The sequence below is a fragment of the Dipodomys ordii genome, unplaced genomic scaffold (genome assembly GCF_000151885.1).
Source record: "Dipodomys ordii isolate 6190 unplaced genomic scaffold, Dord_2.0 Scaffold30, whole genome shotgun sequence".
In the NCBI taxonomy this organism is placed as follows: domain Eukaryota; kingdom Metazoa; phylum Chordata; class Mammalia; order Rodentia; family Heteromyidae; genus Dipodomys; species Dipodomys ordii.
In genome coordinates, this window is record NW_012267246.1 from 2,216,785 (window position 1) to 2,232,074 (window position 15,290).

Sequence of the window (15,290 nt, forward strand, 5' to 3'; positions counted from 1 at the left end):
CTCAGTTTCAAAACTTTCACTCTGTGGTGAGCACACCTGACTCTCTCATGGTGGTCAGGAAGCAGAGAGAAGTAATCAGAAAGGACCAGAGCCTAGATCCACCCTTCAAAGAGCCTAGATCCACCCTTCAAAGTCAGCCCACCCACCTCACTTAGACTCCAACTCCAGGGCTCCACTGGCTCACAAGTCTAGAAAGTCTCCACTCATCAGCAGACACATCCACGAATGAAGGCAGAGGAAGACTCAGGCACTAAAGACGGGATACACTAGGGACCAAGCCTTCAGCACCTGCATCTTCCAGGAGACTTCACAGCCAAACCATAGCAACAAGCCAGCCAGTCATGAAGGGGTGTCTCTGCTCCAGAGCACACCACAGTACAGCTTTGCTGTCAAACGCTATTGGCCTAGCAGCTTACCTCTTCAGATTCCAACATCACCTTTTGGTTCATGATCAGATGCCTGAGCCAGGCAGGGAGCTACGTGGATGGAAGGATGGAAGGATGGAAGGCGGGCTCAGTATCCTGACATCAAAGAGCTGTCTCTTCCCCAACACTGCCCAGGGACCAAGGCCAGCCCAGCAGGAGTAAAGAAGTAATGCAGATGCTTCCTCTTAAGGCACAAGCTGGATTTGCCCGTAGGAAATCCCAAGAGGGTCCATATCTTTTTTTTTTTTAACTCCGTTCAATCTCAGCCAAATGGCTTATGAATTCTTCCATCCACAAGCTCACATTCCTTTTCAAATTAACTTAAAAGTCTGTTCTAAGAAGCTGATGCCCAGTTATATAAATAACAATCTGAAGATGAGAGGCTAGAATAGGAAGCTGTATGTCAGGATATTCCACATCTGTCTGACCAATGAGATGAAAACCACCAAACAGAGGAGCTCAGAACATAATGTAGGGCTTGAGTCAGACTTCTATAGTAGTACAAGGACAGACACCACGAACTACAGAAATAACTTCCAGCAGTAGCAGGCACACTGAGCTGCCCGGGCCTGGCTGTGCTCTGTGCTGAGCAGCTCAGTGAGCATCTGGGAAACTGTCTTTGGTGGGCGTTTGGCCTAATGCATTTCCTTCCAACATGCCCAGAGGCTGAATTCATCAGTCAGTACAGACATTGTTAACGTGCAATGTGAGCCCAATAGAACAGTCAAAAGAACAGGCACACCACTGAAATATGAGAAAGGGTGAGTAAAATCTCTAATTGACACATTTACAAGTGAGTGGCATCATTAGCGCTCACTAAGGAAAACTGTCATCCCAAACTCATGCCTGTAATCGCAGCTACTCAGGAAGCTGGGATCACACATAGGAAAGTCTATGAGATTCTTATCTCCAAAAAGCAGGAAATGGGGGTGTGGCTCAAGTGGTAGAGTGTCAGGCTTCAGGGACAAAAACTCAGGGACAGCACCCAAGACCTGATTTCAAGCTCTACTACTAGCACCAACAAACACAACCCTCATCATTCTTGAAGGTGTCATCTTTTAATGTTAGACCTTTCCAGAAGGTTCTAGTTAAGGAGGAGAATCAGAAACCCCATCATCCTATCTTTCTGTGAGCTGCTCAGGCATTTTATAGAAATCACCCTCTGTCAGGATTCTGACATATAATAATGATTTCATTTAGCTACTCTGAAATGAGGATTCTACCAAATAAGCAGGCATAGCAAGCTGATTTCTTTATTTGAAAATACATGGGCAGGGCAGTTAGGGTAAGTTCTGGGGTGCAGATTTAACCTTTGTCGGGGTGCTCAGAGGTCTGTGTAGTACTCAATGATCTTTCTAACTCAGAATCCATGCTCTTGCCTGGGAGATGGTAAAACTGAATTCTCTCTCTGTGGACTTTTTTCTTTTGACAATGGCGCCCTCTGGTGTCCACACACATTATAGCTGGTTAAGACACTGGTGGTTGGTTGCTGTTAGCTAGCTAAGCAACTGATTTTTCTGACATTAAAAATTTAATAATTGGCTAATTTAATAAGAACTAAATCAACATTTGAGTCCATATGAATATCCAGCTTCGGCCTCTCTCATGGCTGCATGTGCAGCCAACTCTAAGAACAAAACTCCATGGCGTACCTTCCCCACCTCCCATCCTCACCAGACAGAGAAGCTGGTGGCTCACACCTGTCATTCCAGCTACTCAGGGGGCTGAGATCTGAGGATCACAGTTCAAAGCTAGCCCAGGTGAGAAAGTCCATGAGATTCTTAGCTACAATTAAGCACCAAAAAGCCAGAAGTAGAGCTGTAGCTCAAGTGGTAGAGCACCCGCAGGCATTGAATGAAAAGCTTGAGGACAGCGCTCAGCCTCTTTGATCTCAGCCTCCTGAGTAGCTGGGATGACAGGTATGAGCTACCTATGCCCGGCATCCTCCTGTATTTTTAATGGAGTGAAAATGATCTACATAGTTTGTCTGCTGTGGTTTCATATTTGCAAGTTATTCTCCAAGACAGAAAAATACTGTGCTTAGAAACCAAATTCCACCTCTGCTGGACAGACAATAGTGAATGAAGTATTTCCAAACCCAGGGAGGTTTGAAGTTGCTCACACAAAGGACCATACAGCGAAGACCTGGTTCAGGCCTGCCATTCCCAAACCCTCTGTCCATACCGACAGTGTGTGCTCATGACGAGCAAGAGCCCGAATACATCTAGCCCAACACTACTGGAAACAAGCAACCCACAGTGGAGCCCAAGGCCTGTGACCCCTGAAAGTATGCAGCGATCACCTAGCACTCTGGAAGTCTGGCTGCCATGTCTTGTGGAAGAAATCCAGCCCACGGGTCAGATTTGCTAAGGGCTTATCAATTTGGTTTATCTTTTCAAAGAACCAACTTTTTGTTTTGTTAATTCTTTGTATAGTTCCTTGAGTCTCCATTTTTTTAAATTTCTGATCTAATCCTTATCATTTCTTTCTGTCTACTGGTTTGGCAGTTGTCTTGTTATTTTTCTTTGAGATTGAGGTGCAGCATCAGAGTATTGATTTGCAATTTCTCTAATTTGTTGATGGAGACGCTGCTTGTGGCTATAAGCTTTCTTCTTAGCACTGCCTTTAAGGACACATATTTTCTACTCGGTGGCAGTCAGGTCAAGTTTATAAACAGGAGTGTAAACACGCAGGGTCACAGTACAAATGTACTGACCAAAGCCTGCTACGTTCAGGAGAGGATTTCTCTGAACAACAAACCTGCGGTCTAACAACATGCTGGTAGGAGAGGGGACCCCTGGGAAGAGGGTAGGTGAATGGAGAGAAAGGACGGAGGAATGCAGTCGTTAATATAGTCAATGTGAGATGTTCATGTGAACGTGGGACCAGGTTCCCTCCACGGGAGGGGCTGGGTGGAGTTGCTAGACGTGGGGAGAATGACAGGAAGGGTGGCACTGATCAAGGTGCACTATACTCCCAAAATGATGTGTCACCTTCAAACCTCTCTGTACAACCACTTAAAGATCATCTTAAAAGACAAGAAGTCCAGTCCTGTCTGTGACTTTCCCTGGAGTGAACTGTAGCTGTGAAAGCTGGGTAACTCTGTAAGCCAGGTGGTGGGGGCGGAGCTAGGCCTGGGTGGGGCCTGGCTCTGGCCCCACCCCTGGGGTGGGGCAGCTTCCTAATTAGGAAATGCTGCACTGGGGAGCACAAGGCTGGGCCCACTGAGGCCAGTTTACTGGGCTGTCTCACAACGAAGTCTGGTTCTGATATCTGAGGGACAGCGTGTGTGTCGTCGCTGGGAGCTGCGACAGCTGTGGTCTCAGCTGTTTTTCAGCATTTAATGCGTTTATCTTCCTGCAAACCACATTGTTATTGAGTCATTCTGTTAAACAAGTACCCAGTGTGAGGCTGGCATCTGCACAGCCCACGTGCAAAGAAAGCCAGGCCTCCCTCCTCGTGATCCTGTGTCCTTCCAGGTCAAAACAAATGCTGTCCCTCCCTTCTGTGTTGAAAGAGATTCCTACTCAACTGTAAGCATCCAGGAAAATAAATGGGCGCAGGGGAGACAGGGGAGGTTAATCTGACCCCAGTACAATGCAAGCATGTAAATGCCACTGTGAAACCCCTGCAGACCCTCTGCTGATAAAAAAAATAGCTGAGTGAGGACATGCCCAATGAGATGCCTTCTCCCTACTCGATACCGCTTTAAAAATATGTGGGAAATAAAGTAAAATAACTCTTCAAAAAACTTAAAGTTACTATGCTTTTAATACCATTGAGTATTGCTACTACATGCAAAAGCTGGAGCATCAGCCAGGCACTGGTGGCTTACGCCTGTAGTCCTAACAACTCAGGAGGTTGAGATCTGAGGATTGTAGTTCAAAGCCAGCCTTAGGCTGACAAATCTAAAAGACTCTTATCCCCAATTAATACCAAAAGTCAGAAATGGAGGCAAGGCTCAAGCAGTGATGTACCAGTGTTGAACAAAAAATGCTAAGTCAGAGAGGGAAGGCTCTGAGTCCAAGACCCAGTACTGGCACAAATAAACAAATAAATAGAGTGTCGGTTCACCTGGAAGTACTGTGGCCTCTGAGAATCAAAGCTGCCAGTTAGACTACTAACATTGTTACCAATTAATTTTACAAATCACATGCATCACTGCTTTAAACTGGTAAGCACCAGGAGAGGGGGCCAGCCCTGAGCGTCAGGGGACGATGCTGTTTGACTCTTCACAGAAATTGTTCGAGCCATGACACATGTGATCAACCAAGGCATGGCCATGTACTGGGGCACCTCGCGGTGGAGCGCAATGGAGATCATGGTACGTTCGCCCCTTCCTGGCTCCTTCACAGCCTCTCCTACAAGCTACCCAGTGAGCCCCGGAGGCACATTTCTAGAGCTTCTGAAAACCTTTCTCCCAATCACTACAGAACTGAAATTCTAGAATCGATTGTGTCATTAAAGAGATGGCTGGTCAGGTGTCAGTGTCTCAGTCCTGTCATCCAAGCTACTTAGGAGGCTGAGATCTGAGAATCCTGGTTCAAAGTCAGCTCAGGCAGATGGATCCAAGACTCTTCTCTCAGACTGACCAGCAAGAAGCTAGACATGGAGCTGTGACTCAAGTGGTAGAATTAAAGCACCTAAGCAAGAACTTGAGACCCTGGATCCAGGGCCCGGTACCTGCATGAGAAAGAGATAAGAGAGAGAGAGAGACAGAGACAGAGAGCAGCTCAGGATACATCAGGCAGAGCTGTGACTGACTGCATGTTCTTTGGTGGTAGGGTGACAGTTTACAGTTAGTAGACAGAGGGGCAGAGTATTCTAGTTTTCTTGTAAGAACTGTGTTACTGAATAACCCTTCTGTTTAGAACCCATTTAAATACCAACCACTTGTATATGCTAGTCTAAGTTTTATTTCTTTAGGAACAAAAAAATAATAATCAAATCATATTTTCCTTCTAATAACTGACAGTTCACATGTGGACAAATTTTCCCTGGCCTGACTCAATCCAAGCCTTGACCCAGAACAAAGACGTCCCCATGAGGGGAGGAGTGAAATGGCCCAGGTCTCACTTGTTACCCGGCTCCCTGCGTGCTATGGGCTCCAGTCTCTTTACTGACCGCCATCTTGCATGTGAAAGAGTGAACAGGCCTACTGTGCTCACCCGTACCAACCTCCCACCCCACCCTGGGGTCTCATCTCTCCCTAGGAAGCCTACTCGGTGGCCAGGCAGTTCAACATGATCCCGCCCGTCTGCGAACAAGCGGAGTACCACCTCTTCCAGAGAGAAAAGGTGGAGGTGCAGCTGCCGGAGCTCTACCACAAAATAGGTAATCCTCTAAGCACGGTTCCTCTGATCATGCCTCCTGATGCGTCCTAACTACAGGAGCACCGGGAACATACTTCTTCACAGTCCCTAACTGATACAAGGGTCATGTCTTGGGTTCCAAAACTGCCTGTGTAGTGAAAGGGGCGCCCAGTGGTCACAGGTGCAAGCATCTTTTGGTGGGCCTTGTAAAGCCTCCCCACAAAGCCATGGACATACACTTATACCAAAGCAATTTCCAGAATAACTTCCTTCTGAAAGCACGGCAGGGAGACGCTGGATAAAATCAGAACAGATACCAACACCAAGACAACAGGATGACCATGGATGACTTCTGTCACACACTGAGTGTTTATGAGGCATGGCTTTCCTCTATCGGCCAGTGCTGCTTGGGAAGCACAGAGTTATTTTGCCAGAGGAAGTGTTTCTCTCTGGGTCTAGGGAGTGCATACATTCCAAGAGCAGGGCTAGATGGGCACTGTGTCTTGTTCTTGTAATCCCAGCTACTCAGGAGACTGAGATCCAGACGATAGCAGTTTATAGCCAGCCCAGGCAGAAAAGTTCTCAGACTCCATCTCCAAATTAACCAGCAAAAAGCAAGTCTGGAAGTGTGGTTCAAATGGTAGAACATCAGCCTGGTTGGCATGAGGCCCTGAATATAAACCCCAGTACTATAGAAATAGAACAAAATAGAAAATAAAAACCATCATGGCTGCGTGACATTCCCATGCTCGTTTCCCCAGCTCAGTCCCAAGAACTGACCATCGCAGGCGTAACTGGCTCAGGAAGGACTTCTAGAATGTACCAGCTAGCTGTGTCACTCGCCCAGAGACCAGCCAGCTTTCCCCTGTCACTCGCCCAGTTCTAACCCAACACCTCGTCACTCTGAATGCTCCCTGGCCGAGCAGCATTTTCACTGTATTGTGTTTTGTTCCCTCCTCGCAGGGGTTGGGGCGGTAACCTGGTCTCCTCTAGCCTGTGGAATCATCTCTGGAAAGTATGGGAACGGGGTGCCTGAAAGTTCCAGGGCTTCACTGAAGGTATTTCCCCCGCCACTTCTAGAAAATACTCCGGGTCTGGAGGGGGGAGGAGACTGATTCGTGGTGTGGCACAGCCTGGACCTCCTGCGCCAGGCACACTATGATCTTGGCTGCTGGTAATTGTGGCCCCGAGGCCCTCTGAGGGGCTTTGCTCCCTGTCAGGCCACTGCCAGCCCTGTCCAATGGGCTTGAGCAGAACACCACCCTCCGGCTGCCTCCTTCCACCCCCTCCCTGCTCCTGGGGAGGTGGTGATGTGCTTGGTGCACTGGATAGGTCTGCCCAGCCCAGACCCGAGGTGCTACGTATCCTCATTTTGAAGCGATTGCTTCCTTGCTTGATCCTTTCCCATATAAGTGGATTTCATTGCAAAACCTGAGCCAGTACGGCAGCCCAACTTGGCTGGGGTTGACTGACACCTCCACTGTGGTGGGAGGGAGAGGGGTGGAGTGGAAGGCCCATGCATGGACACCTGCCATTGGCTCTGTCATTGGCTTTGGTTGAGTCTTGGGACATAAATTGTGAATTCTCTGATCCTCTTGAGGATTCTGAATCCTCACACTTTCCAAGCTCATCGGAACAAAATTTCCTCCACTCAGGACATCTTGATTCACTTATTACAGAGTACTCCAAACATTTTTTTTTCTTATGCGTAAGAACATGTCTGTTTTAAAACAAACAGAATAACCAAAAAGCTGGAGAGAGTGTATAATAACAATAGAATCACAAATTACTCTGCAAATGTAGAGGGAGAGAGAATACAGGCATCTTAAAACTTCAGACCAGACAAAGTCTTCCTAAGAGGAAACAGATGCTGAGCCAGCTCCCAGTCCATGAGTGCTCAGCAGAAGAGCCAAACCAGCTGGCCCTGCCGGCAGTACAGCTGGGAACACCTCTGCCTGTCCCCTGTCTGTCCCCATCACAGCCCGCCTGGACTCTGCATCACTCTCTTTCCTTCCACTGGGGAGACCTGGACTTTTGGCTTGCTTGTTCTCTAAAATAACGCAATATAAATACCCCCTGAAGCATGCTGACCCGACCCCGTTCCTGGTTCTGGACAACTGGAAAGGACACTTACCCCAGATTATGAAGATCTTGTTCCTGAAAATTAAAGACTGTTCTGAACAAATCTAAATGAGTCAGCCAAGAAAAAGTAATAGTGTCTTAGGATGCATATAAAAGAGGAAAGCAAGAAGACAGGGATGCATGGCGAATTCTGGTTTCACTAAACATCTACTACCACTAAGCAGTGCCGAGCACCAGGCTAAGAGTTTTCCTTTATTTCCCTGTTTCCCCACAAAGAGAAATGCCTGCAGACGGCGGCTGTAGCTAAGCTGCTGCACATGCTTCTCAGCTCACAACAGGGTCCGGCCCAAACCAACCCACAGTAAGTCAGAACATCCAAATAGAAAATGCAGTTAATATATCTCACCTACTGAATATGATAGCATGCCCTAGCCTACCTTAAATACACTGAAAATTGTGCATTTGCCTACTGTTGGTTATTTATTTGTCTATCAACTACTGGGGTGAAAATGGAAAACACAAAACTGTATGGGAAAAAAATCATCTATCATCCAGACACTGTGGCTCACATCTGTAATCCTAGCTACTCAGGAGGCTGAAATACGAAGATCACGGTTTGAAGCAAGCCCAGTCAAGAAAAATCCATGAGATCCTTATCTCCAACTAACCAGCAAAAAAGCCAGAAGTAGAGCTGTGACTCACGCAGTCTAGCACCAGTTCTAAGCAGAAAAAGCCCAACAAAAGCTCAGACTCTTGAGTTCAAGCCTTAATACAGACAGACAGACAAACAGACAGACAGACACACACACACACACACACACACATGTACGTGCACACACACAAATCCTATGGGAACCATTGTAAGTGGGGACCATCTGTATATCGTTATAGGCTTTCTGAAAAAACTCCAAGTACTTCCAACTGTGTGGGGTGTTGTTCTTAGTTTAATCTGACCTGAGGGAAGGCCTTTGCCACAGGCAGAAACTGAAGCAGACATCAGCATTGTCAATTCCAGACCAGAAACTCCTCACAGACAGGCTGGTGTGGCACCTGGCTCTCCTGGCTCTAGTAATCACTTCCAGGAAGTCTTAGTCTCTCTTCACATCCAGGCTTTGGTGCAGTGACACTGTACTCAGGCATGTGCATGGAGCTGCATCACTGCTGGGAGGATGCTGGCAGATGCCTGGAGCTTTCCTCATGCACACACATGGAACTCTCGAAGACAGCCAAACCCCAGAGCTATGGCTGCCGGTGTGCAAGCCACTCCTCAGCTCTGGGAGTCTCCACAAGAGCCCTGCGGCTGCCCACAGTTGCTCTAGAGCTCCGCCATCTGCAGTCATCAGTTGCGTGTGTTCAGATGGAAGAATGCACACAGCCACCAGAGCACATGTACTGAGAATAATTGAGAAGGAAGCAGAGATCAGAGGCTTGGCCTGAGATGTTAACAGCGTTATAAGGACTGTAGAGATTAGTGAACCTAACTGCAAAAAATCAAAAACATGGATCAAGTGGTAGAATGCCTGCCTGGCAAGTATTAGGCCCTGAGTTCAAATTCCAGCACTACTTAGTAAACACAGCAAACAAAAAGGTGACAGCTAAAGGATTGAGGGTTTCAAGAGAGAAGGATTCAGTAAATGAGTATTTGAGGTCTGTTACTTTAGTGTGCATCTCACTCACACACTCACACACACAGAGACAGACAGACAGACACACACACACACACACACACACACACACCTTGTAACCCAATCCTAAGAATGCATTACATATAGGATTTTAAAACAAAGGCATTCAACAAGATTGATATATAAGCAAGACATTTTTCTGTGTTCAGGGTACACACCGAAACCTCAGGATCTCTCCTAGCTACAAAGCAGTTGTCAAGAGCAATTGTTAGTTTCCCCCTCTTCCTCTCAGCGTGGATCACATTCAGAGATCTTGGACCCCTGGAAGAGGTTACAAAACTCGAGCAGAGATGATGCTGTTTTTTTCCCCACAAAGGACAGAATCACTTCCGGGCACTGCCTAGGTCAACGCCTGGTCCCTGAAGATTAGCAGGAATGTTCCTAACTGTCCACCCAGTCCCACTGGCCCAGGCTCTGCTCCCTCCACAGTGTATGCCCAGCCGGGTAGCCCTGGTGTAGCTGTCTCCTCCAGCACAGTCTCTCACAGGGAGCGGACCGCAAGCCCATGAGTGAGCTCCAGGAGGCCAAGAGAGCCGGGGCGCCTCGCCCTTCTCCTTTCACATCTGCAAAAGTCCTCCAAAAATCACAAGTACACAGAATGCAGTCATGCTTTCCTTTGGAAATTCTCTCTTAGGAAATGAAAATAATATGTAAGAAACAAAAGCCAGTAGCACATTGAACTGTGGCCTGTGCCTGGGCAGAATGCAGACTTCAGAGCTTTCCTTAGCTTGGGACAATCCTCGGGGCAGTCGTCACCAGAGGAAGTCCCTGAGGCCAGGGAGTGGCACGCTTGGCTTATTACCCTCACAGAAACAAGCTAACATCTTATTCTCCCAGGCTAGCTCTGTACGTGTTCCTCAGTAAGAGCAGGTCATCTGGGAAGTAGGGCACTGCAAAGGTCTGACATTTTTTTTGATTTCCATCTCTGAAACCTGGCTTACTTTGGAGTCCACAGATCAGGGCCAGTCTCTTCCCAGAGGTTTTAAGGAATATTTCCTGTCCTGAGCTTTTTACTTGTTAAGTTCCAGGAGCTAAACAATAGGCAATACACACTCAGGAGAATGTTTATCTAACTTAAGAAATGTGCTTAGAATCTGTACCGGTATCAAGCTGCACCTGCACCATCTGCTCTTCGGGAGAAGCCAAAGGAGCAGAGTTAATGTGAGGAACACAGAGTCATGCCGATGGAAGGCAAGAGATACTTGAGGATGGGAGACAATGGGTTTCTTTGAGCTGAACACTTGGTACTGGGCCTTCTTAACAAAAAGGAAGGAAACATAATAGATCTTGTCAAAATGCAGAATCTTCGTGCTCTTTATCTGTATCTATTTGCTAAAACTGGGCTATCCAGAGAGAAGTGTCTCTCCCATTGTCTCTGCCCCTGGGTAGAGGAGGGTCTCACATGCCAGCCTTGGGAATCTGAGGATACTTGTGCCCATGTACCAATGTGAATAGTGAATATAAGTCAGAATCAGTCTGCTTTGAGCCCTAAGCAAAGAGCAAGATTGCTCACACAGTCTTGGACCAAGACAAGCATCCCATCCCCGCAGAACCAAGGGAAGCGTGGAGAAGATTTGGAAATTCACCATCTTGACCTCCCACCCCTCACCAGACATTAACAGTCAGTGTCTGTTCCTATCCGTAGTGCTACCAGTGGTTGAAGGAGAGAATCGTCAGCGAGGAAGGGCGGAAGCAGCAAAACAAGCTCAAAGACCTTTCCCCCATTGCGGAGCGTCTGGGGTGCACACTGCCTCAGCTAGCTGTGGGTAAGAACACTCATTATGGAGGGCGGGAGTACTTCTGCTGAGGTCAGAGGAAATGCAGCTGCCCATTGTCAGTCCACACACCTGTCATGGGAAAATGTCAGCTATCAGACTGATGTCACAAGTGCAAGTTTCTGGTAAATACGTTATTTAAGATTGCCCAGTATGTTCCATCTATGGAAACATTTTTACTCTCCTTCCCCACTCCCTTATAACACAACATGAAAACACATCAAAACACACAAGACTCCTGCAGCACTGGAGGCCAACTGCACAGTGGCCCTGTTTCCTTCTGGCCAGGTTTCTACCCACTGAGGAGATGTGAGCTCAGGGACTCCAGCTTGCAAGGCTGTCATGATGCTTCTGAGCCAGGCCACCCGCCCTGCTTTTCACTGGGTCTCTTGAAGGCGAGGGGGCTCACTTGTGCCTGACCTGTCATCTGAGCAGGCTTCCTTCCTGTTAAGATGGCGGTGTTTTCTGCCTGGGCTAACCTTAGAACTCAGGCCTCTGATCTCAGCTTCCCACATCGGCTAGGTGTGTGACACAGTGCCCAACTATGGGTTGAGAACTTTTAGGTCCAGGCTGGCCTTGAACTACATACACCCCATTCTTAACCTTCCAAGTGAATGGGGTAACAGGTGTGAGCCAGGAGCGCCCAGCTGCTGCTCAGCTTTTAAAATCTTGAGATTACTGTGTCCTCTACACAAAATAAGGTCCTGAGGTTTGGCTGCAGCCAAGAGCTGTAGACACTGTGGACACACTCAAAAACAAAGTGCCTGGCACCCTGACCGAGTCTGTGGCTCCCTGTGTCCATGGCTCCTGACCAGTATCCATGGCTCCCTGACCCTGTCCATGGGTCCTGACTGGTGTCCATGGCTCCCTGACCAGTGTCCGTGGCTCTCTGTGCCCATGGCTCCCTGACCTGTGTCCATGGTTCTCTAACAGTGTCCGTGGGTCCCTGACCATGTCCATGGCTCCCTGACCGGTGTCCGTGGCTCTGTGTCCGTGGTTCCCTGACCGTGTCCATGGTTCCCTGACCGTGTCCATGGGTCCCTGACCCTGTCTGTGGCTCCCTGACCCTGTCCATGGCTCCTTGACCTTGTCTGTGGCTCCCTGACCTTGTCTGTGACTCCCTTACTGTGTCTGTGGCTCCCTGACCTTGTCTGTGGCTCCCTGATCTTGTCCGTGGCTCCCTAACTCTGTCTGTGGTTCCTTGACCTTGTCTGTGGCTCCCTTACCGTGTCCGTGGTTCCCTGACCATGTCCGTGGCTCCCTGACCTTGTCCGTGGTTCCCTGACTATGTCTGTGGCTCCCTGACCTTGTCTGTGACTCCCTGACCCTGTCTGGGTCCCCTTGACCTTGTCCGTGGCTCCTGACCAGCATGCTTCCCTCTTCACAGCATGGTGTCTGCGAAATGAGGGTGTGAGTTCCGTGCTCCTGGGGTCATCCACTCCTGAGCAACTCATCGAAAACCTCGGTGCCATCCAGGCAAGTACCCTGGCCCCTCGCAGCAAAGTCCAGGGAAGAGCACAGTGTCCTGGAAGGTCCTGGGCAGCGAGCGTCCTAGGGGGGAGGAGTGGGAAGCAACAATGTCATCAAAGCCCAAGCCTCCAGGCAGGGCTGTCTACTGCAGACTGACAAAAGTGATCCCTGGCCCTGGCGCTTCCTCCTGGGTCTGGGTTGTGCAGGAAGTGACCCCTAGGCCTACTCATAGCATGCTGATGCACCAGTGTGAAATGTGCCACACAAGACAGAGCACATGCATCACGCATTGCCTCCTTCACACTCATGCTAACCTGCTGGCACCGAGCCCCCTTGCTCGTCTGCCAGCCTCCTGTGACATTCTCCCCATGGCCCGCCACATAACAAATAGGCTGCACCTGCTGTCCCTCCCTTTCCCCTCAACTGTGAGCCCCAAAGGTGGGAGATGGGTGTCTTTCTCACCTTCCCAACTCCTAGAGAGAGAGATGAACCTTAGTTATGACTTCAGACACCCACCCCTGGGGCTTCCCACTGAGCATGACGCCTGTGGGCAGGAGGCCACACAGCACCATATAGTCTGCGGAGGCAGGAGGGATGGGTGTGAGGAGGGTGCTCCCGGGGTGGGGCTGGAGCTGCTGTGACCGAGCCTGCCCGCTGCTCCCGCCCTCACAGGGTGCATTCCCCCTGCTCACTGGGGAGCAGAACTGTCTCCCCTACCCACCTGTCCCCTCAAACAAGCCTACGGATGACAGACAGAGCTGCAGGACAACCTGGTTAAACTTAGCATCTAACCCTTGAAAAGCAGCCCAGGAGATGCTGGGGGTGAACAGGGAGACTGCCGGCTGACTCGCTCCACCCAGGCTCTGTGCTTCCTCTGGGGTTCTGTGTCCCTGTGCCCACATGGGATGTACACTCTAGGAGCGACCTACCTTCTCCCCAGCCTCATTATGTCTCCATTATGTCCTCACAACGCGAGGAGTAAGGGGGCAAACCACGGAGAGAAAGAATGAACCGAGAGATCTTCCCCATTAACTCACCGGGCCTTCCGTGTACCCCACACTGCCGACAACACAGCACACAGGAAACCCATTTCCACAAGCTTTTATCCCAAAAGACACACACACACACACATTGTCACCTAGAACCCTCATCTGTAGTCACCACAAACCATTCCCGCCCCAGAGGTCAAGTGTTCCATTCTCTGACCACCATAGCCACAGCGCACCAACACCCGATTCGTCCCCTAGATTCAGATCTCCAGCTTCTCCCTGCGAGGCCTTCCCTGACAGGTCACCCCAGCAACAGCAGCCAGACCCCTGACCCTGGGCATCGTCAGATCTCAGCCCCCCAATGGCTAGGACTGATGATGTATCTAAGCCATGGTGCCAGCCTGAGCATGTTTGAACATTCACATCTCTCTGAACTGTATTTTGGTGTCATGAGGACTGTTTTCTCCTCATGTAGCTAGCCCATTGCACTTCAGACAAAATTTCCAACCAACCCCATTCCTGAGGCTCAGCCTCAGTATGGCAATCTCTTTCCCAACACCACAGATGTCTAGACGTCAGAGCTGGCGGGAGCCACTGCCTTTGTTAAAGGTAGCCCAATGTTAGGCAGAACCAGAGCCTCCTGAGCTGAGCAGCCACACCCTAGGGCTTCTGAGCTTTCGTGTGAGGGCAAAGTCACCTTGGCCGGCTGGGTGGCAGCCCAGGAAGGGTGAGACCAGCCCAGTCAGACCTCCCCTCACCAGCCTGCACTGGGTCAAAGGGCTCCGCTGTCTGCCTTTGTTCCTCAAGCCAAATGCGGGCTCTCATTGCTCGCTGGTCATGGATGAGGGGCTGGCCAGCCCCTTCAGAGCCTCCACAAGCAGGTCCACACCACCAGCCTCCGTGTCCGAAGCCCCACTGCCAATGAGTCATTTCTCCAGACACCCCATGCCAACAAGCCGCCATCTCACTCCACTTGCTCCCCAAACTCCTCCTTTTCTTTCCAGATCAGCAATCCACACCATGTTTCTTCTACCCAGCCCTGAGACTGCCTGGGCCTCTCTCCGGCTCAGCCACTCTCTGTCCACACCAGTCACGGGCCTTGGCAGGGCGCAGATCATGTGGGCATCATCTGACACGTGCCCCTCCCCGACCTACATCACATGCTCCCCCCTCAGTCTCCACAGGGCCGCTTAGTAAAGAATGAAGTGTCCAGTACCTGGTGCTGCACATACCCGCTCTGTCTCACATGGCCACCACATGTCCTTGTGAGTCAGGCCACCTGGGAGGCCTGCTTCCCAACACAAAGTCTCTGGGGCCGCACTTTATGGGCACGTGCCCAGATGTGCAGGTAGGAGTAAAACATTCATGGGAATTGCAGGACTTAGTACCCAAAGCAAAAAACTAATTTCCTATACAGATTTTACCTAAAAGATGCTCTGGATATAATGCAGAAAATGTGAAATCGGCTATGTATGTGGCTCACACTGTCCTTCCCCAACGAGAGCTGTTGTTTAACCCTGAGCTTCTCTATTCAGTCGGGCAGAGGCGTATG

The 15,290-nt window shown here is 49.5% G+C and overlaps 1 protein-coding gene across 3 annotated transcripts in view; it reads left to right on the forward strand.

Moving 5' to 3' along the window:
* Nucleotides 1–15,290, forward strand: part of Kcnab1 (potassium channel, voltage gated subfamily A regulatory beta subunit 1) — a 212,226-nt gene that overhangs the window by 196,746 nt on the left and 190 nt on the right. For all 3 annotated transcript variants that reach the window (XM_013016169.1, XM_013016171.1, XM_013016170.1), the window contains 5 exons: nucleotides 4,664–4,749; nucleotides 5,639–5,759; nucleotides 6,701–6,795; nucleotides 11,150–11,270; nucleotides 12,667–12,755. In XM_013016169.1, the coding sequence (XP_012871623.1) occupies nucleotides 4,664–4,749; nucleotides 5,639–5,759; nucleotides 6,701–6,795; nucleotides 11,150–11,270; nucleotides 12,667–12,755 (512 nt within the window). The remainder of the gene's footprint in view (nucleotides 1–4,663; nucleotides 4,750–5,638; nucleotides 5,760–6,700; nucleotides 6,796–11,149; nucleotides 11,271–12,666; nucleotides 12,756–15,290) is intronic.